Genomic DNA, 22,045 nt, shown 5'->3' on the forward strand with positions numbered 1-22,045 from the left:
ACCAGCGCGCTGAGCCCGCCATTCGTAGCGTCGGGCCATCGGAGCCCGGCTGTCTAACTACAGACCTTGCCAGGGGAAAAGCAGAAGCGAAGGACCGGAGGGGACCTGCTGCGCTGGGGGCCCTGCGCCCCCTCTAAGACCCGCGCGTCCCCTCTCCGCCCCCAAGCATCCCCTCCTCACCGCCGCCCACCGGCCTCCCCGGTCCTTCGGGCCCGCCCCCTCCTCACACTTGACTTCACTGCCCCGGCAGCCCAGCTGCCCAGGAGGCCGAAGCGCCCGCGCGCGAGCGGAAGTCCCGCCTCCCGTGGTCACTCCGAGACCGATTGGCTCCCCTCTCCGCGCCACGCCCCCTTGGCGGAGAGCTCCGCTTCCGAGGGCACTGAGGCAGGTGGGCCGCTCCGTCCCGTCCGAGGTTTTCGTGAGGGAAGCAGCCACGACTTTCCCGAAAGCTCAGTCCTCCCGCGCCTAGCCGCCTCACCGCCTCTTGGGGACGGCCGCCGCCCTCCTCCGTCCGCGGAAGCAGGAGTGTACGCAAACAACCTGAAGCTCCAGGCTCCTGATTGGTGAGCATCTCGAAAGGGGGGCGGGCTCAGCGGCCGGGACCAACGTGCGGGCGGTCCAGCTGTTCTGGGAGGGTCTGCAGCGGCGGCCAGTGGCGAAGGAGAGAGCGGGCCGAGGAGTCGCGGGAGCAGGGGGCAGGGTTGCCGGTGAGTCCGCGATGCTCCGTGGGACGCAGCGGGGACGGCGGGGCTATGACGGACATGCAGGCGGACCAGTGCTTCCGGGAAAGCGGGCGGCAGAGGGCCAATGGCGACGGCGGGGAGGCGGGGCGTGGCGACGACGGGGCGGGGCATCTGCGGGCTTCTCCGCGCGGCCTGGGAAGCGGCGGGGCGGGGCATCTGTGATGGACCTGCGCTCGGGCTAATGGCCGCTGAGAGGGGGCGGGGCATGACCGATGGCGACGGCGCGGGGGCGGGGCGGCGGCGGGGCTGGGCTCTCGGAGGTCTCGCGGCGGAGTCTGGGAAGCGGGGGCGGGGGCTGGGGCGCCCGTGGTTCTGAAGGACGTGGCCGCCGGCCAATGGCCATGGGAAGGGGGATGGCGGACGACCAATGGAGGCGTGCGGGGCGGGGCGGGGCGGTGGGGCTGCGCGGCGCCTTGCGGGAAGCGGCGGGGCGGCGGCGGCGGCGCTGAGGCGAGCAGAGAAGAGGCCTGGCGGGGGTGGTGGAGCAGGTGCGGGCTGGGAGGCCTCGCCGTCCCCCGGCCCCGCTCACCCGCGCCGGCGCCCACAGGTCGGCCGGAGGCCTCCTCCCCGGGCTTCGCGGCGCCGTGGGAATGCGGGCGAGGCCCGTGCGCGCGTGAGCGACGATGGGGACGCAGGGCAGCCCGGTCAAGAGCTACGACTACCTGCTCAAGTTCCTGCTGGTGGGCGACAGCGACGTGGGCAAGGGCGAGATCCTGGAGAGCCTGCAGGACGGCGCGGCCGAGTCCCCGTACGCCTACAGCAACGGTAAGCTGGCACCTGGTGCCACCCGGCGACCTGCGTCCGCCTGGCCGCGGGCCGGCGCCGGGCGGGGGCCGGGGAGCAGCGCCCTAGCTCGCCGGGGCCCGCCGCGGCCCGCGGCGTCTCTGGGGCGGAGACTTGGTCTCGGGCCTCCGAGGAAGAAGGGCCTTGCTTTGGCCGCGCAGCCACGCCAGGTGTGCACACCTGGGCGTCCTCAGAGGAAGGCGGTTGGCTCCGGGCTCCGAGCATCAGTACCTTGTGCTGGAGGAAAACGCGCACTTCTGACGGGATTAAACGTTCTGTCCACGTTCTCGGACGTGTGGCCCAAACACGGCACATACACATCTGTGGCATCTACCTGGGTTTCTCTCAGCGTCCGCGGTTGACGGGGCAGCGCGGCCCCTCCCAGGCTCTGGCGCTTCTTCCCCAGGACCTTCGTGTTCCTGGCAAGGCTGTCTTTCCTGAGGAATTCTGCTTCTTGGCATTCTCATCCTCCACACTCTTTGTGTCTGGGATTCTTGTGAAGGCTGTTTACTAACCTTCTGGCCTGTGGCGGCCGAGACTGTGGGCGCTGCTCCTCCATCCTTTCCTTTCAGGACTCTCAGGGTCGTGGGGCTACCTGGGCTGGCCGGGCCCCCTCCCCGAGCACGTCCTCCCAGCCTCAGCGAGGGTAGGGCCCTGGGTTCGTTTTAGGGGCGAGAGGGCCAGCGGGAGGCCTCCACCGCCTCTGCCGGGTGTCTCCAGGCGCAGATGGTGGGCTCTTGAGTCACCCTCACCGAGTCGCTGCCCAGGCCGGTGGTGCGTATCCAGCAGATCGCGAAGCCAGGGCGCCGTCAGGGCAGCAGCGGTTTCTTCGGATGAGACCTCTGCTGCTGAGGGTCCTCCCGCCGGTTGTGGCGAGCGCTGGGGACACAGCCACTGGTGGAGAGGGGACCCGCCTCCTCCCTGTGACAGGCGGAGCACTGCCTGAGGCATGGAGACGGCAGGGACCCAGGGACTCCTGGTGACCTGGGCCAGCGTGGGTCATCAGCCAGAAACGGTGACGGGAGCCCCTCGCAGGTGGTCCTCTCCCTCCCTGGGAGCTCAGATTCCTTCCTGCTAACACCCCGCCATGGGGCCAGGGGAGGTGTCCGTGCCTGGGGCAGGACTTGGCGTCGAGGCTCCTGTGGACCGGCTGGGAGTTGCTGGTACAGTGGCGGCTGGCAGGAGGGAGGCACTGGCGGCCCAGCTGCTTCTCCCCAGGGCTCCACAGACTCCGCTCCAGCGCTATCTGCACTGCTGGGTCCCTGGGGTGCTAAGTGCGCCCCAGAGCTTGGAAGCCTTCTGCCACTGCTCAGGCCCTTCCCATTCACAGAGGGCAGTTCCGCCCTTCGCACCCTGGCTCCCAGAGTCTTCAGGGTTAGGAGCAGCGGGAAGACATGTCGTGGTGATGCGCCCACATCCTGGGAGCCTGGAGACCAGGCACAGCTCCGTCCTCACTGTCTGCTCCTGGCATCAGTGCTGCTGGGCGCGCACCTCCTTCGAGCCCGGGTTGTGGGGGAGGGAAGGAAAGAGATGGAGGGGCCGGAGGGGCGAGCTGGTGTGAGCGGTGTGCTTGTGCAGTGGCCGGCCCGGGGTCTGCCCTGCCGGATTTTCTCTGTTTCTGGGACCCAGTGTGCCGCTGTGGCTCTGCACAAGTCTGGCTGTTTCTGGGGCTGGAGGTTGGTTTCTGTCCTCAATGCCGACCCGAGGGAAGCTGCATCCTGGAGCTCTCATGCTGGGGTGTGCCCCCTGCTGTTTTCTCCGTTGTTTGTCCCCAGTGTTGGCAGGAGACTCGAGCTCCAGAGGCACAGCAGGCAGCCTGCTATGGCACCCCTGGGCTCACGGTTGCCACCCAACCCCTCCCAGTCTCTTTTGTTCCTTTGTGCTTTCTTGGGCGCCTCATTCTGGAGCCGAGTGAGTTCGGGGTGTCTTCCCTTGGTCGGGTGCTGGGTTCTGGGGTGAGATCGCAGCGGCAAGCCCTTCTCCCACTCGTGCCTGCACCCTCGGCTGCATCTCCGGCCTGGGCCTGGCCTGCTCCCTGATGACCACAGCCCTCCACTGCAGCGCTTTATATGTGCAATGCATCCCAGGAATTGACCAGGCGCACAGTGGCTGCTCCCTTAAGAGCTGGCCACTTGCCTGGTTTGCGCGTGGGCAGTACTTAGTGTGGCGGGCTGTCGCAGGGCCCAGGACCACATCAGTGAGGACATCGTCCCTCAGTCCCTTGGAGAACGTGGGGAAGGTGTCAGTGTCTGGTGCCCTGACCTGGAGCGAGCTGCAGAAGGAACGCGGGAGGGCGGGGAGGTGGCGCAGGGCTGACTGTACTGACCTAGGTGCTCTGGAGAGCATGCTGGGACTGTGTGCGGGTGTCAGAGACCGTGTGCAGGTCCCTCTGAGGATGGGAAGCTGGACTTCGTCAGTGCTTTGGGAATGAGCTGGGAAGTAGAAGTGAATAAAGTGAACTCGAGCTTCCCAGGTGGCACAGTGGTAAAGAATCTGCCTGCCAAGGCAGGAGACGCAGGTTCGATCCCTGGGTCTGGAAGATCCCCTGAAGGAGGAAGTGATACCCACTCCTGTGTTCTTGCCTGGAAATTCGACAGACAGAGAAGACTGGAGGACTGCAGTCCATGGGGTCACAAAGAGCTGGACTGAGCAACTGGGCATGCAGGAAAGGTGAACTTGAACTCGAGTGCAAGGCGGTAACTGAGGTTTCTCAGCCACATTTGGGATCTGGTAGTGATGAGCAGATTCTGGTGTCCACGGTGGACAGTTTTCTTCTGTGGAGGTTGGAATATCCAGACCCTCGTTGGCTGTGGACTTGCGTCCTTTGGAAGCAGGGGGAACGGAAACAGCGGCGAGGGAGACCGGCCCCAATGGGGGCGGTGGGCACCACCGGGAGCGCTCAGGGGAAGTGCTCACACACGGGGAGGCTGCTCGGCAGGCAGGCTTCCAGGATGCTGGGCGGGCTCTGCCTAGTTGAGTCAAGGTGTGCAGAGGGCATGGCGGAGGGGACACCCGTCCTCAGACGGAAGAGCAGAGTGGGGAAGGCCCGAGCCCTGGGAGTGGGCCGGTTCTCTGCCCACAGCAGGTGCAGGTCTGGGCGAAGGAGTCAGTGTCAACCCTGGACACAGGTCTGTGTGGTTGCTGTTTAGTTGCTCAGTTGTGTCCGACTCTTTGCAACCCCATGGAGTATAGTCCACCAGGCTCCATTGTCCATGGGCTTCTCCAAGCAAGAATATTGGAGTGGATTGCCAGCATTTCCTTCCCTGGGGGATCTTCCTGACCCAGGGATTGTACCCGGGTCTCCTGCATTGGCAGGCAGATTCTTTACCACTGAACCACCTGGGAAGCCCCTGGACAGAGATCTTGGCTGGTGATAAACACCAAGGGTTTGTGAACCCGAAAGGCTACCTGGTGTGTTCTCTGGGTCAGACAGCATGGCCCCGTGGGCCCCCAGTGGGCAGATGTCCTGGGACCAGGGTGGTTCTTGGGGGCGTGAGCTGAGCTGACAGCCGCCTGCGCTTTCCTAGGGAGCAGTCATCTGGTCTGAGGTGGGATGGTACCTGTGGACGAGGGCTGTGCATGCTGCTCTGGGAGGGGATGGTGATAGGTGCATGGGATGGAGTGTGCAGGCCTGAGAATGCAGAGACGTCCATCTGAGGGGCACTGGGGTGCTGTGTTCAGGTCCAGAAGCTGCCGCGGAGGCTGTGGATGCTGCAGTGCGGCAGCGTGGCCGGCCACCCGCACCCTCCCTGTGGGCCACACTGCCCCAGGGCTGCGGTGGCTCAGCGTGCTCTCCTTCCCCTCGTTTGGTCCCCCCTCTCTTCCTGGGTCCAATGTTGTCCGTCCTCAAACTGCCGGACTCTGATTTTCCAGCTGATGTAGTTTGGGCGGGAGGAGGTGTGTCCCTGAGCACAGGGCTCAGGTGTGATGTGGCTGCAGAAGCCTGTCAGCTGCAGGTGTGTACGTGTGCATACACACACCCCACGCACACCATGGAGCTGTGGTGATTTGACTTGGTCCGCGTCAGCAGCACCCACATCCCTTAACAATGGGAGCAACTTGGTCATGCTGTTGCTGCTGGGAGTGTTCTCTCTGTCACCTGGCAACACGGAGAGTCATCAGAGGGGAGGTCCTGGTGAAGAGCACGTGGGGGACGCTCACCCTGAGGAGCAGTGGGATGGGGTGCTCGCCTGTGAGCTCAGCACAGCGCAGCTCAGAGGAGGCTCGCTTTTCCGCTGGGTGTGCCTGCGTCCATAGCCGGACGAGCCCCGCTTCCCACGAGTGATGAGGCGCCCACCCTGAGGAATTTAAGGGGCACACCTGCAGGAAAGCAAAGCTTTTTTTTTTTTTTAATAAAAATGAAAAACTTCAAGCAGCCGCAGGTCTAGCAAGGACATACGGAAATTGGTAGGGTGAGATATTGTGGAGCCTTTAAAAATGCTGGTGTGGAGGAATATTGAATGAACATTCAGTAGTTAGAGAAGCCTTTGTCATCTTGTCAAGTCTGTGTAAGTAAGACAAAGGGCAGAATCGTTGACTGAAGCACTCGAGACGTTAATGGTCACCCTTGAGTTTTGGGATTATCAGTAGGGTGTTGTGTGTTTTTTTTTTAAATAATGTTGGAGGTTTTGTGTGTGAAACATGGCTTGCTCTTCATGGACAGTAGAAAGCTTTTGCTGTGGTTGGTCTCATGTGGTTTTCAAGGTGTTAAGGGAACCAGCCCATGACCTCTTTGGAGCTGCTCCCCAGCCCGAGTGTCCACTTGCAACGGCGTCCGCTCCGTCCCTTCCAGGCCCATGACGGGCTCCCGCCTGCACCTGTGGTTCCAACCCTGTGCCGCCGGAGAAGGGTGGGTGCGGGGCCAGCAGGTGGTGCTTGTGCGGACAAGTCTCTGTAGTCAGCAGATCAGTGGCTAGCCCTGATCACCGTGTGACATGGGCCCCAGCCGCCCCACCCCACACCCCCGCCAGCCCGCTTTCTTGCCTGAACTTCTGTAAATGGAGCCGGACGACCTGGCCTTTCTTGGCTGCTCGTTTTGACCAGCAGGTTTCCATGTCTGGGTCACCCTGAGGGGCGCTGGCGTGCAGATTCTCACATGTGTCTTGGCGAGCGAGCACGCGTGTTTCTGTTGGGCGTGGTGAGTGCTGGGGGTGGGCGCCGCCTGGCAGCTCTCCAGTGCGCTGCCCCGCAGGGAGGGCGTGAGGGCTGCAGGCACTCCACGCTCACCGTGCTGAGGGCCGCCTCCTGGTAAATCCTCCCAGCAGGCGGGTTTTAGACCGTGTTGAGTTGTTACGGCCGGCCTGAGATCGCCGCCCCGGTCACCCATCCCCTGAGACCCCCGCTGTGGTCGCCCGCCCCTTGAGACCCCTGCCACGGTCGCCCATCCCCTGAGACCCCCCCAACGCAGCCGCCCGTCCCCTGAGACCCCTGACGCAGTCGCCCGCCCCTCGCCGTCTCACCGCTCTGTGGGCACAGTGGTCAGTCAGGTGGGGCTGAGTCCCTGTTCCTTTGCTGTCGACAGAGGGCTGTCCCAGCCCCTCAGGGTCACCTGCGCTCCTCACCAGATCCCCCTCCTCCACTCTGAGAGCCAGGGCAAGGCCCTCCTTCCATCATGTCTGTCAGACTCACTGGCCAAGGGTGCCCACCTCTGACTCTCGATGACATTGGGCCGGGGAGCCCGGGGTCCTCTCTCCTCTTGAGGCCCATGACCCATCATGTCGGCAGAGCCCTTCGCCCTGTGGGAAGCGTGTCCTCGGTTCCGGGACTAGGACTGCCACAGCCCTACGGAAGGGTCTTTGGGTTGTTGGTGTCGTTGGCTTTTGCAGGCTGGTCGGCACAGCGCACATCTGTGTTTCTGCCCCTGCCAGCACTGGGCGGGTGTTCCCCAGTTGACACGCTCACACCTGACCCCGGAGATGGTGTCAGGAGGTGGGGCCTTCGGGAGGTGATCTGGTCAGGAGGGCTCCCTCGCAGCCCCCGCCCGAGGATACAGTGGGCAGCCACCCCTTCAGACGCTGGATCCCCCTGCGCTGAGTGGTCTCCTGGCCTCCAGACGGCGGGAGATAAATGTCTGCTGTCTGTGGGTTTCAGTCTGCGGAATTGTTTTAGCTCCGAGCCGACCAGAAAGCGTCACACACATGTCTGTGGGGCAGGAATCTGGGCCTCAGGGGCTCTGCGCACTCGTGGGCCAGGCCAAAGGCCCGCTGAGCTCGAGTGTTGTCAGCGGTGGTGCCTGCCCTCCATTCCTGGGCACAGGCCACTCCCTAGGAGCGTCCTGCTTCACGGAGCCACAGGGTTGTCCAGGCAGTGTGACCGTTGTGGGGCCATCGTCACTGGGCCCTTCTCTGAGGGGCGGAAACCAGGCTTGGCCCCCATCGCCCTTGGGAGGACTGGGGCCTGTGCCCACCTGTGAGAGGGCCCGCCACACTGTAGGAGACCCTCCTCTGCCCCCCGCGTGCCCTGGAAGGAAGCACGTGGCAAAGAGAGGCCTTGCTGTCCCCCCCACCCCTGGGGAGAGGGTGTGCAAGGCTGGTCAGGTGTGTCCAGGAGGACTGCTTGGCCTGGTGCTTTCCGCATGGCCACGCACAGCCCCAGCACTTCTGCACGTCTGCTGCTGTTGCTGAATGCTTTTTCTGGTTCCACAAGGACCTGGGCCTTTTTTGCCTTTGTTTGTCTCTGGGAACTTGGCGAGATCTGGTTCTCCCTCCCTGAGGAGTAGCTCTGAGGAGCAGCAGCTGCCTGTCTGCCCACTCACCCTGACGCTGGGCGTTGGCATCGTGTTGGGTCCAGGAGGGGAGCAGGGGTCTGGGGGCCGTGCTGGGAGACCAGCTCCTCCAGCACAGGGATGGCGGGGTGACAGCAGCCCCTCCGTGCCCGGGAGCTGTGCACCCGAGTCAAGTGCAATGGAAGGCGTTGATCAGCATTTTCTCCTTCGTTCTTAACCCAGTCTTTATCACTCGGTTTTTTCTCACTATTACGAATTTTTAACGAGTTATCCTGTGGCTTTTCATCTTGTTTGGAAGTGCCTAGGTGGATACACACTAGAGCTGCCAATTTCTCCTTAAGGACTAAACTTGGGATGGAAGTGGGGCTGGCAGGTTGTTTTGTAGGTGCGGCACCCCTCCTTGCCAGTCCTGCAGACGGGTCTGAGTTTTGCCTGGACTGGTGCATGGGAAATGCCCCCCAGCCCCCAGGGGTCAGGCAGGCTGTGCTTGGCAGTCTTGGTCCTGACAGCTGTTGCTCCCAGGGAGGGCGGAGCCCTGGGCTTCTGAATACCCGCAGTCTTGGTTTGTGTGCAGGTTAAAGCTGAGAGCTGATGCCGCTTGTCCCCTTCACCCTGCTGACCTTGTTCCTTCCCAGGGCTGGAGCGAAGGTGGGTCTTCTCGAGGTCTTTTGTCCTGCGTCGGCGCCTGCGGGTGTGGGAGATGTGGGTCCCAAGGGAGGACCGCTTGCTGCACTGCGGGGAGAAGTGCCCGAGGGAGGCGGCCCCGGCACCAGGCCGTCCTCCACAGGAGGGCCGTAGGGGCCCCACCAGGCTGCGAAGAGTGGGGGGGGGCGGGTTCCTGCTAGCTGGTGCCGCCCAGCCTTCCTCCTGTGTGTCCCTGCACGCAGTCCCAGCCCCTGGTGTGGTGGCTGTCAGGGCCTGAGGGGTGCCTGGTAGACTCCCCGAACACCAGGACGTGGGCACTTGCCAGGATGGGACCTGAGTGACCTGCTGCCTCCTCCTCCGAGCACCTCTGGGGAGGGTGGAAGCGTCGGTGCCGGGAAGTTCCTGTTGTGCCCCTGCCTCCTGGGCTGTGCTCCTCCCTGCTGGGTGGGTCCTGTGGGCCAGGGGACGTGGGGTCTGCAGGGGAGTGGGGTCCCAGGCGTTGGCTCTTCTGGACAGGTCTCTGCAGCATCCCCTTGACTCTCCTTGAGAAGGAGCGAAATTAGTGGATCACCTGTTCTGCCCACGCCGATCACTCAGCGCACACGTCTGTAATGTGAAGCAGGAAGAAAGGGTGCGGACGGTGTCGTAAGGTGGCTGTGGCCGAGTGAGTCGGTGCCTGGGGACAGCTTTGCGACGCTGAGAGGGTAAAGGGAAAGTGGGCCTGGCGGGGGGGTCACTGTTCACGATGTGGTTTCTTTCAAAATGCTGAACAGTTCTTACTCAGATTCTGAGCAAACAACAGACTCCTATGATTCATAAAGTGGAAATGTCCCTGTAAAATGTTGGACCCCACACAATGTGCAAGGTGGGGTCTCAGCTGTGAACACCCAGCGGCAGCGGGGGCGCGGGGTGGAAGTCGAGGCTCAGGCTGCAGTTCCTGGCTCGGGGCCGTGCAGGGTGGCTGGGGCCTGGCAGAGTGAGCCGTGCAGAAGGCCACCACGTCAGGTGAACCGCGCCCCCTCAGAAGCCCCGGGGAGCAGCAGACCTCCCATGAGCCCCCAGGAGAGAGGGGCCAACCATCTAGGAGGCGCAGAGCTGAAGCCTGGGCAGCCCGGGCCAGCGGGGACACAGCAGGCCTGCTCTGGCCCCCAGCCACCACTTGAGCCCTGCATCCATTGGAGGAGTGTCTGCAGTCCTAGGCCCCCGGCCGGGTCCTGCGGGGCCTCCTCCCCGTGTGTGAGGTGCCCTTGCCCCGCCCCTGTGTGTGCTGGGCAGTCGCCCTGGCAGCTGGGACTGGTTCTGTGCCCACCTGTGCCCACCAGGTGTTCCATGCATCCCATGAACCTGCTGGTCCTCGAGGATGGCCGGGGGACTGCAGTTCTGCCCGGACAGGTGTTGAGGCCACAGAGGGGTTCCAGGCTGGGAAGCTGTGGGGTCTGGTGCTGTCCCTGCGGGCGGGCCTCCCTTTGCACTCGAGTGTCTGGTTGTCTGAGTCTGTAACGCACACTGTACATTTCTGCCAAGATTTCGGGGGGTTGGTGGGTGAGCGGCAGTGTAAGTGTGAAGAGCATACTTGAGATGTGTTTTAACCACGCTGTGCGGCTCGTGGGATGTTAGTTCCCCTAGAGGTATGGGACCCCTGCCCCTACGTGCAAACACAGCATCCTAACCCCTGAACCGCCAGGGAAGCCCCTCCTTGCGGTTGTTTAGAACCTCCGAGGCAGTGGGTCAGTCTGCCGGCTCCTGTGTCTTCTGCCGAGCTGGCCCCCCTGCCATTTTCAGCTGGACCCTGCTGTCTGCCCTGAGGATCCTCCGACCCTGGGCGGGCTCCTGGGCAGGCGTCCCACTGGTTCCCGTCCGTGGGCCCTCTGGCTCAGCTGCTGTGCGTGGGGGAGTGCTGGGGGGAAGGCGGAGCTGGTCCCAACTCTGTGAGCCTGTCCGCACAGGGCCCTCTGGGGCATCTGGCAGCGCTGTGAGCAGAGGCCCTGAAGGCTGGGGGCCGGCCGTCCTCTCTGGAGTTGAAGTCCTGAGTGAGGAGTCGGGCGGGCTCAGGCGGGAGGTGGGCGAGGTCCCTGTGTCACCGCCCCTTGGCCACGGAGGCTGGTGTGCTTGCAGCGGCTCCCTGTGCCCTGCTTCCTCCTGGGCCCTCCCTGGGCGCCCGCTCCTCCCCACAGCTCCAGGCTGACCCTTGGGTCCTGGTGCCAAGTCAGCCGCAGTCCTTTCGTGGGGGCGGCCTCGGGGTGGGTCCCTGTGGCCAGCACCCACTGGTCTGAGCCCCCACAGAGGTGACTGCCTAGAGGATGGACGTCTGCAGCCTTCCTGGGAATCACTGTGTCCAGCACTGTCCTCACAGGGTCTGGCTCATGCAGCTGGAGAATCCGGACCTTCTAAGGCGTCCGGGGCCAAATCTGAGCTCCCCGTTTGACAGAGAATTCCAGGAGTTCCCTCCCAAAGAAGTGGGTTGTTGGCAGACGGTTGAGGGGAGGTGAACGCACAGGAAAGATGGTGGAGACACCCGAGTTCTGTTGGCTTGAGAGTGTGTGGGAGAATCTTCTCTTCCATCTTGAAAAAATTTGTGGCAAAATATACGCAACATAAAATTTATCATTTTAAATATTTTAGGTGTACAGTTCAGTGGCCCTCCCAGCATCTCCAGAGCTTTTTCATTTCCCAGCTGAGACTCCCCACTGAGCGCCCCCTCCCAACCCCCACACCACCTCCGGCCCTAGGCAGCCTCACTCCCTCCACTCTCTGTCTGAGGCTCATGCTCCAGGGACCTCGCAGAAGGGAGTCAGGCAGGGTTTGTCTTGTGTCTGGCCTGTTTTACTGAGCACAATAATGTCTTTAAGGTTCATTCCTGTTGCAGCATGTGTCAGATGCTCCTTCCTCTTTAAGGTGTGATAATACTTTATTGTACAAATGGACTGTGTTTTGATTATTCATTCTTTCATCTTTAGAGACTGGGGCTGTGTCCATCTTTTAGCTATCATGAATAGTGCTGCAGTGAGCGTGCATGTGCAGATGCATACATGTTGGCTGGGCTTTGTGGATTCCGTGGTGATTCTGAGTTTAATTCTCTGGGGGAGCGCCACGCTGTTCTCCATGGTGGCTGCACCATTTTCCAGCCCCACCAGCAGTGTTCACGGGTTCCAGTTTCTCTGCATCCTCACCAGCTCGGCTTGTTTTCTGTTTTTTTGATAATAACCATCTGATGGGTGTGATGTGGTGTCTCATATGGCTTTCATCTGCATTTCCCTGATGATCAGTGATTTGAGCACCTTTCATGTGCTTATTAGCTATTTGCATATCTTCATTGGAGAGACATCTCTTTTAAGTCTTTGGTCCACTTCTTAATTGGATTCTTTTTGTTGAGTTGTAAGATTTCTTTGTATTTTCTGAATACTGGTCCTTTTTCAGGTACATGATTTGCAAGTATTTATCGTGTCCCATTTTGTGGATCGTGTTTTCCTTCTGCTGAGTGTCTTGATGGGTGGGAGCCAGGCTTTGACACGTGGCCAGCTGTGAGTGGGGTGGAACGCCCTCAGGTTAGAGGCCCCTCGTGCAGCGCTATGGTGGACTCGGCCCACGTGCCGGGTCTGCATGGAAAATGCCCATTTCCAAGCCTCCCTGAAGCAGGTGTTGTGACTAGCCGAGAACCTGGGATGTTTAAGGCTTCAGGGAGGAGGAGGAAGGACTGAGCTTTTAGGACACCAGTTGAAGATCTTGCGTGTAAGGTGATGTGTCCAGCACTGTCCCTGCTCCTGCCAGGGATGGGACTTCTTGGGCTTTTTCCTCATGAAAGTATAAGAAAGTAATAAACAGGGAACTGCTACATGATATAAGAAACTGAATCCAATATGTTATATTAACCTATGATGGAGAAGAATCTGAAAAAGGATACATGTATAAAACTGAACTGCTTTGTGGTATAGCTGAAGCAATTGTAATTCAACTATACTTCAATTTTAAAAGTATTCAAAAAATGAAAAGTAAAGACGTGGCCAGCAGAGGTTCTCTGAGAGCTTTCTGGAGAAGCAGCGTTTCAGATGCCACTTTGTCATTAACAGTGCTCCAGACACACTCCAGTTGTCAGCACCTGGGTGCTGGGTGAACCCAGGAATTCAGAAAACCCATTAGCTCTGAGAAGCGCGTGCCGTGGCCAGTGCTGAGACCAGCCACCACCCTCCCTTTGGCTCACGCTTTGGCACCCACCTCGGGCCACTGGGACGCCAGCTCAGGTGACTGAGGTTTCTGGGCTCCCCGGCTGCAGCCGTGACTCCTCTGGGCTGCAGAGACCGGGTCCTGGCCAGGCGAGTCCTTCACCCTCTCTCCGCTTTATTGCAGGGATCGACTACAAGACAACCACCATCCTGCTGGACGGCCGGCGGGTCAAGCTGGAGCTCTGGTGAGTCGGGCTGCACGCCCAGACACTGGGGTGGGGGCTGCTGTGCTTCCATTGTTGCCGGGGCCGGGGAGCAGGGTGTAGTGAGTCAGGCCTTAAGGAAGCCCCCAGCACAGCAGCCGTGGAGACAGGACCACATGTGGTGCAGAGACCGGAAGGTCAGGGCTGCCTGTCCTGGCAGAGCCCAGCTCCCTTTTGCCCATAAAGACGTGTTTCCAGGGGCCCCAGTCCTTCCCTCCTTGCCCCGACCGGACTCCACATGGAGGGCGTTTGCAGACCCTCGCAGTTGATGTGTGACTTCCCCCGCACTTGGGTTCTCCAGCCCCACAGAGCAGTCTCTGGGGTGTTCTGGCCAAGGAGGTCCATGGGGCGCATGCAGAGCGGGAGGGGGCTGGGTCCTTCATGCAGCTGGGCTCCCATGGGTCACATCCCCCCACTTTGTTTCAGGGACACCTCGGGCCAGGGCCGGTTCTGCACCATCTTCAGGTCCTACTCACGGGGTGCACAGGTAAGGCCTGCACAGCCATCCTCCGGGGGGACCGCAGGGCTGTGGCACCACGTGCGGAGCACGGCAGCTGTGGGCTCGGGGCCAGCCGGCGGGACAGAGGGCTGAGCCCCGTGGGAAGGGCTGCTGCAGATCCCAGAGGGCGGACACAGGCTGTGGTGGCGGGCCTGCAGGGAGGGGCTGCGGGGCTGGGCTGTGTGCAGTGCGGGGGCTCCTGGGGGCCTGCTCGTCCCTGTCCTGGGCGTCTCACGGCGGCCTGGGTGCCAGCCGTCAGTGTGAGATTTGAGGCTGCACGGAGGGAAGCAGCAGTTGTGTGAACAGACCAGCTGCCCACTCGCTGCCTTTGAGAGGGGACTGGCTTCAGGGGACCTGTGGGGGGCCCAGAGTCTGACCAGGTGGGGCCTGCCCCCTGACGGTGGACTGGACAGTGGAGGCCGGGCCTCCTCTGCTTGGCGAGCAGGAGCTGACCAGTTAGCAGGCGCCTCTCAGGAGTGTCTGGAGCTCCGCTCCCTGCCGCGGGCGGGCGGGTGTGTGGTGGACAGCCCTCGGCGGGGCTCCCTGCTGTGCAGGCCTCCACCGAAGTGCCGGCGACAGTGCTGCTGTCAATCCGCTTAGCCTGGCGGTCCCACCTGGAGCAGCTGCTCCCAGACGGTCAGAGCCAGCAGCCCGCAGACTGGCCGGCACCAGCGTGGACACAAGGGTGCGGGGCCGCCCTACAGCCCAGGACTGCGGGAGAGTGCGGGCGGCCTGGTCTCTGCAGGGCTCTGACGAGGAGTCCACACGTGCACGGGGGGACGGGTGTCGGGGCCTGAGACCACGGGCTTCCTGACAGGTCTCTGGTCTTCCTGTTGCTTTTGAATGTTTCCCAATGTTTACGATGCACACGTTGCTACTTTTTAAATAAAACAGGAAATGAGCTGGGGGGGGTAGTTACCTCGGTTTATGGGGACAGGGCGATCGGGGAACGGCAAGGAGGCCCTGGGGGCCTGAACGCAGGCGGGCCGGCTGAGGGCTCGCCTGCAGGGGCCTGGGGAGGGGAATGCCTTTCCGTGTCCACTGCTCTGCAGGGCAGTGGGCGTGGACGTGTCACTTGTGCTGACTGACTGCGCTAGTTCCGGAGGCTCCTGTTGCTTCTGGGCTGGAGGGACCAGGCGTGGACCCTGAGTGTGTCTCCAGCCTGGGTGGTGGGTGGGGTGGCTCTCCCGCCTGGTCGGTGCCCCGCGCTGGCTGCAGTGTGGCCTCTGCGGCCTGGGGCGCGGTCAGCGGCCGCTCCTCCCCAGGTCCTGTGTGTCCTGTTGCCCCCCTGCCCTGGCGCAGTTCCCAGAGGCCCCGCAGCCGCCGCCGCAGCCCTGGCTGCACTCACAGGTCTCTTCCTGGGAGGCCCTCTCTGTCTCAGGTCTCCTGACTTGTGACCCTTGTTTTCTGTTGCTGAGGTGGCAGTGTGTGGCCCAGGCGGCCAGCTTGGGGGACCGTGTTCCCCTGTGCCATTTCCCGCGGGCTGGGCATGTGGTGGGAGCCAGGGGTGGGCAGCGTCCTGTTGAGCTGGGGCTTGGGATCAGCTGGGTTAGCACCAAGGGGAGCTCAGCCAGGCACTGGTCTCCTGGAGAGAGGTGAGTGGTCTGGGCACACACGCCCTTCCAGCGAGTGCCTGGGCGGGGTGTGTGCGGGTCGTCTGCTCTCCTCGTCAGCGCATTCGTTTCTGGGCAGAGTCGTGCTTGCGCCGTGGGGCGTGGGCAGGGGCATTCAGCCACAGCCTGTGGTTCCTGGCCGCTGTACCACAAGCGCGTGACTCAACCCTACACTCTCTGACCTTGGTCAGGTGGTGATTGCGCAGGTGTGTGTTTGTCCAAACTCATTGAACAGGTCATACCTGAAATCCCTACGTTTTGTGGTGTGTAAGCTCAGTAAACTACCTTGGCAACAAGGGTGCACACGCCCACCCCACACCTGGGAGGTTTTCTCTCACAGCTCGAGTCACCGGTGTGTGCTCAGAGGCTCGCTGCTGATGTTTGTGACAAAATGAGGTGCGTCGCCTGTGACCCAGCAGCCACACCCTCTGATGAGCCTGGGGCGAGAGTGGCTGCTGCGGGGAAGGGCCCTGGCATGCCAGGCGGTTTGCACCAGGACCCTTTCTGGGTCAGGAGACGTCTGTGGGCCCTTGAAAGACAGCAGCAGGTGACTGGGGATGGGGGGCAGGACCAGAGCCTCTGTTTCTACCCTGGAGTGCTTACTAAGTTTTAAGAAGCTGAGCCAAAGTTAAGAGAAACAGGACGAATACAGTAAGAATGTACTTCCCACTCCTGTGGCTCTCTGAGGTCACAGCTGACTCTGGGGTCCTTTGGAGGGGTCCTGGTGACCAGGAGCCTCATTTTGGGGTCTCAAGGAAGCCACCTGTGCTCACTCCCAGGCGTCTCTCCTGCCAAGTCTGTGGTCCCTTTGGTCCCCGCCCACAGTTGGCCGTCTGGCTGTCCTTCATCCTGTGACATCTCTGTCATCACCCTGACCTGGCGGACACGGGTGGTGGCGGTAGGCAGAGACTGGCGCCAGTTAGGAGACCAGCCAGAGGCTCTTCGACAGCCTTGGGGTGCACTTGAGCCTGAACCCAAGAGATGGGCTTCTCCCCATTTGCTTGAGCTTCTAAACATTACTGGTCCCCTCTTCCCCACCTGCCCGCACTGGCTTGGTGGGTCTGTGCGATTGGCTGGGGCCCGCTCAAGCTGCCAGTGAGGTGAGCTGTGCGTGAGACACAGCTTGTGGGACCTGGGTCCCTGACCACGGCTGGAACCTGGGCCCCCCGCGTTGGGAGACTGAGGCCCTGGACCACCAGGGCAGTGCCTTTCTGCAGTTTTACATGTGGAACCTCCTGGAACAGGCAGGTGGACTGAGTGGGAAGCTATCATCAATGCTCAGCTGGGGGAGGATGTCTGAGGAATTCCCATTCACAATGAAGAGGACATGTAGGATGAATTAGTGCTGACAAAGTTACAAGGAAATAGAAACATGGAGATGGGGATCTTGTAACAGATTTGATAGTGCTGACCTTATCCTTGCAAGTCAGAAAACTGAAGCATAGTATTTATTAATGGCTGGCCAAGACTCCTTGTCAGGCCAGGCAAAACCGTCAGCAAGAACTAATGGGACGTGGAAGTAGCGTACACTGCATACTGGATGGCTCGGGAACCAGGACCACCCAGAGGTGCTCCTGGGAGTGGGGTGTGGTGGTGGGAGGAGCGCCTCTGCTCTCTGTGCTCCCGGAGCACAGTCCGCTCAGGTTCTGGAGCACGACGGTCCGCTTCTGACGCTTTAACAAGCCAGGACGAAATCACTGAAGATGTCCTGTCGGCGTCTGGCTTGACGGGTACTCTGGTTTCAGGGCTCCGGCAGGCGGCCATCGGGAGCATTCCCAGCACTGCTGCCTCACCCCGCTCGCCGCTGGGAGCTCAGGTCAGGCTGGTCGGAGCTCAGAGCAGCTGTGCCCACAGCAGGGTGGAGTTCAGCCTTCAGGCCGTGGCCAGCACCCGGGCCCCCACAGCCTCAGCAGTCCTGGCCTTTTCCGGTCGGCCTCAATGGCTGCCTGCTCACCCCACCTTGGCAGTTACCCCGCACACTGGCATGGCCAGGCCTTTGGTTGCATGGCAGCCCCTGCCTCTTGCCCTGGTATGGCTCCAGGCCAGACGGGGTCCCATCAGCCCCAGAGGAGGTTTCCCCTCCTGAAGGCCACGCTTCCATGCTCCCTCTGATCAGGGCTGCACCTGGCCTGGACTGGACTGTCAGTGAAGGCTCAGTCAGGATCCCAAAGAGCACTGCTCTCTTAACATGATGTACTAAAGTAGATTCCTTTTTATATTATGTGTAAAATGTAACATTGATAAGTTAATAAAGATGCTTGAATCAAAAACATCACATAGGAAGCATAAGCAAGGAAATAAGTCCCCGTCCAGCCCTTCCACGGGCGGTCACATCTGTGGAAGTCTGTTCTGTGTGGTATGTTTGTATTTCTGTTTTCTAAAACTGCCCATGTGTGGCATTGGGGTTCGTGTTTGTCACCTCACTGTCTGTGGTGCCTGTGAGCAGTGTGGGTGAGCACAAGTGCACCCTGTCTTCGTTGCCTGCTCGCCTGACTGCCGGGGAATCTGGGGGCCACGCGTTTAGTTTGTCTGTTGACGTTTGTTTTATGAGCAGTTGTGTGTTGAGTATCTGCAAAGACTGAACACGGATGTTTGGCCTGGCCCTTGGTCCCTGTGCCTTTTGGTGGACTCTGCCCCCCACAGCGGGCAGCTCCCCTCCAGGCTGGGCGTCACCCCCCACCCCTTACCCGCAGGCATCTCCGCCCTGCCCTGAAAGCAGTCTCCACCTGCTCCTTAGCAGGGCCTAATTTGAAGCACAGTTTCAAGGGGAAAGGCTTCAGAATTCCTCATTTTGAGATGGAGGGTGCCTTCCATCGCAGCTGCACTCTCCCCTTCTCCATGTGTGATGGAGACGTGGGCTAGATGAAGGCGACTCCCTGCACAGGGAGGGCATGAGCCCTGCTGGCGGGTGGTTCTCACAGAGCCTGTTTCGGGGTGGAACATGAGGCCAGAGACAGGGGTGAGCCTGGGGCCCCAAGGTTTGTGAGAGGTTGCCGCCAGGCGGGTGGAGTAGTGGTCTCCAAGGGCTGTGGTAGGGAAGTCTCCGCAGTAGAGCCTCTGTGCAGCTCTCTCGGGGGCAGCTGCTCCCGGACTCACGTCCCCTGCAAGTGTGGGTGGGACCGCTCAGAAACACCTCTGCTAGGCACCCCTGGTTCCCCCAGGAAGAGTGCCCCCCACCACAGCCCTGTGTGCGCCTGCCTGTCTCAGGTGGAGTGAGTTTTAAACGAAGTAGGGTAACACAGCGTGCTTGAAGGAAAGACATGGAAAAACTGTGGTTCTGCCCCAGTGGATTTGTCATGTGGAGGGAGGCAGTACTGAGCCCTTGAGGTCCCTGACAGTCAGATGGCCCCCACCCAGACGGTGGACAGGGCAGACCACGGTGAGGAGACAGTTCAGGGCTAGGTGAGCCCTGTGCACAGAGCCCCCCTTAAACGCAGGAGGAAGGTTCAGAGCTCATTTTCCTGTTGGGTAAATTGCATGTCCACCTGACAGCTTGGCTGGTGCCCGAGTGACCCTGGCCCTGCCCATGTGGGGAAGGAGGGATGTGGGGGAGAGCCTGAACAAGACCCCGTCCATCCACGGGAAATGACCTCGTAATGCCTGCACTTCTCTTGCAGGGAATCCTGCTGGTGTATGATATCACCAACCGCTGGTCCTTTGACGGCATTGACCGGTGGATCAAAGAGATCGACGAGGTAGGTGTGCTGCCCCAGACCCCCTTCCAGGGCCACGCCCATCCCTGGCACGTGGGCCGCCATCCCCCACTTGCAAGGGGAGCCTCTGTGGTCCCCACTTGCAGCGCTTCCTACGCCCAGGTTCTGTGCGTCCCCATCCGCTGGCTGCTATGGCACCGTGGGTTGGGGTCCTGGGCCCCCATGAACCCCACCTCAGCACGGAATCTGTGGAGGGCCTGCCCGCGGGCTGGGGGCCGGGGGTGGGTGCAGAGGGGCATCCCGCCACTGCACTTCTGCTGAGTCCTGCACACCCCCTAGCACGCACCCGGAGTCCCCCGGATCCTGGTGGGGAACCGGCTGCACCTAGCCTTCAAGCGGCAAGTTCCAACAGAGCAGGCGCGCGCCTACGCGGAGAAGAACTGCATGACCTTCTTCGAGGTCAGCCCGCTGTGCAACTTCAACGTCATCGAGTCCTTCACTGAGCTGTCCCGCATCGTGCTCATGCGGCATGGCATGGAGAAGATCTGGAGGCCCAACAGAGGTGATGCGGGGGCGGGGCTCGGAGGGGAGGGGCCGGCTGCGGGGGAGGGGGCTCGGAGGGGAGGGGCCGGTTGTGGGGCGGGGCTAAGATGGGAGGGGCCTGTTGCAGGGGCGGGGGAGAGGGGCCTGTTGCGGGGGCGTGGCCTGGAGGGGAGGGGCCGGCTGCAGCCTGACCTGTCCAACCGCCAGCCAGAGGACAGGTTCCAGGCCCCATTCCCACCAGAGCAGAGCTAACGAGCCGGCCACGGGGGCTCAGTTCGCACCCAGGGTGACGGGTTTGGGGGGGTCTAGCCGCCAAGCCCTGCGGGGTGGGGAGGAGATGGGGGTGGGGTGCCCAGTGGCTGCTCTTGGCTTGCCTGGCTCCAGAAGGGGGTTGTTCTGCTTCAGGAAACCTGGAAGCTTTGCGCACCGCCACCCCCCCCCCCCCCAGTCCCCAAACCCCTTCTCTGTCACTTGTGCTCATCTGATGGCGAAATTGTCAGTTGCCACCAAGACCCCCCACTTTGCCTCCCCATGACCTGACCCCTCATCATCTGATACCCCCCTGCCCCGCCCCGCAGTGTTCAGTCTGCAGGACCTCTGCTGCCGGGCCATCGTTTCTTGCACCCCCGTGCACCTCATCGACAAGCTCCCTCTGCCCGTCACCATCAAGAGCCACCTCAAGTCCTTCTCAATGGCCAATGGCATGAATGCTGTCATGATGCACGGGCGCTCCTACTCGCTGGCCAGTGGGGCTGGGGGCGGCGGCAGCAAGGGCAACAGCCTCAAGCGGTCCAAGTCCATCCGGCCGCCGCAGAGCCCCCCCCAGAACTGCTCGCGCAGCAACTGCAAGATCTCCTAGCCGCGGGGGGCTCAGCCTGGGAATGCTCCTGGCGGGCTCTGGGCCCCGTGCTGTGTGTCGGGGACTTTGGCCACACAGCCCCTCCTGGGAGGCATGGGGGACGCACCTGGTAGGCTGGTGGTCTCGGCCAGACCAGCTGCACAGGACAGCGGGGACCATGCTGTGCAGATGCTGGCGGAACACGCCGGGACCCCGAGGAGCGGCTGAGAAGGGCCCTGAGGAGGCTGTGCCTGGCGATGGCCTGAGGACTGGGGCCAGGCCCCCTTTCTTATTTATGTAAAGGATGGTTGACCCGTTTTGTACATTTTTAAAGGACCAGCAGGGAAGCCTCTGTGCAGCCACGCAGTGAGCGCACAGCTGCTGAGGGGACGAGCCCGGGGACACTGGGGGAGGGTGGTGAGGCTGAGGCCAGAAGAGAGCCACCATCCAGGCTTGAGTCTGAACTCACAGTGCACTTCACACGGGGCATGGCCATGGGGTCCAGCGGGGGTCACGGGGACCCCCAGCTGCACTGTCGGCCTCTGAGCATGGTGGTCGGTGTGCCTGCCCCAGGATGCTGGGCTGCAGCTTCCAGGGCTCCCACTAGCCCTCCTGGAGGACAGTCCTGACCTGTGGGATCAGGGCCAGGGGTGACTCAGAGGTCTCAGGTTTCTTGGAAAAGGAAGTGGGCATACCCCCATGTCCCTCCCCCGTGCCCTCTCCCCACTCGGGGGCTGGCAGCCTTGTGTGATTCTGCACCTTCAGTTCCGTTTGTACCTGTTGCCACGTGAAGTTGGCTTGGCCTCTCTCCGAATTGAGGACACAGCTGTTTGTAGGCAGGCAGTGCTTGCTGGGCCATGAGGCCAGGGTAGGTCTGGGCCGAGCCAATCCCACTTGCCCTGGAGTTTCTAGACCCTACTCTGGCCAGCTTCAGTTTCCTGACCTTGGGTGGGATCCCATAGCTGCTCCTCACCCAGACTCACCTCTCTGTGAGGTCACACGTCACAAGAACCTTCCTCGCCCGTTTTTTCGTGGTGGACACTGAGCCCCTCCTCGAGGACCCACCAGCCAGCCTGAGCTGGAAGCTTAGCTTCCTTCCGTCCACCTGGCTGGTGACGTGACCACAGGTCACACTGGTGCTCAACTCTACCTCCTGCCTGTGGGCTCCTCCCTGGCCTGTGACCCCTTGATCAGGACTTCTGTGGTGGGTGCCCCGGGGGCTGCTGTCCTGAGAGGTGAGGTGGGGGGGGGGGGCCCGCAGCATCTGTGGACGGGTGCCCGGCTGCCAGCAGGGCCTGCGGAGGAGGCCCACCCTTCCCGTCTGCCAGTGGGCACCCCTTTGGACTGTTTGGAGGGAACAGACGGCCCTGCGTTCACCGTGTCAACACTACCCCTGCTGCTGTCCATAGTTGCTGGACGGTCCTGCATTCACCGTATCAACACTACCCTTCGCTGCTGTCCACACCCGCACCATTCCTGGGCTTGTCTTGGGACGGTTTTCATTTCTTTGTTCAGTAAACATAATTCAGCTCTGGTCTCTTGGCTGCATTGGGAGGGAATGAAGGTCTGGCTCTAACGGGC

At 61.7% G+C, this 22,045-nt stretch overlaps 1 protein-coding gene across 3 annotated transcripts; it reads left to right on the forward strand.

Moving 5' to 3' along the window:
- Positions 1-343: 343 nt before the first annotated feature.
- RAB40C (RAB40C, member RAS oncogene family) lies at positions 344-21,998 on the forward strand. 3 transcript variants are annotated; one of them, XM_070460406.1, is made up of 7 exons: positions 344-563; positions 1,291-1,508; positions 13,240-13,300; positions 13,745-13,805; positions 19,048-19,125; positions 19,423-19,645; positions 20,205-21,998. In XM_070460406.1, the coding sequence occupies exons 2-7, from the start codon at positions 1,367-1,369 to the stop codon at positions 20,483-20,485; spliced, it is 846 nt and encodes a 281-aa protein (XP_070316507.1). In that variant the 5' UTR covers positions 344-563; positions 1,291-1,366; the 3' UTR covers positions 20,486-21,998. The 3 variants fall into 3 exon arrangements, with proteins under 3 accessions (XP_070316507.1, XP_070316508.1, XP_070316506.1); XM_070460407.1 differs by lacking the exon at positions 344-563 and adding an exon at positions 649-707; XM_070460405.1 differs by lacking the exon at positions 344-563 and having other exon boundaries at positions 1,144-1,508.
- Positions 21,999-22,045: the final 47 nt, after the last annotated feature.

This window comes from Odocoileus virginianus, chromosome 33, assembly GCF_023699985.2.
Source record: "Odocoileus virginianus isolate 20LAN1187 ecotype Illinois chromosome 33, Ovbor_1.2, whole genome shotgun sequence".
In the NCBI taxonomy this organism is placed as follows: Eukaryota; Metazoa; Chordata; class Mammalia; order Artiodactyla; family Cervidae; genus Odocoileus; species Odocoileus virginianus.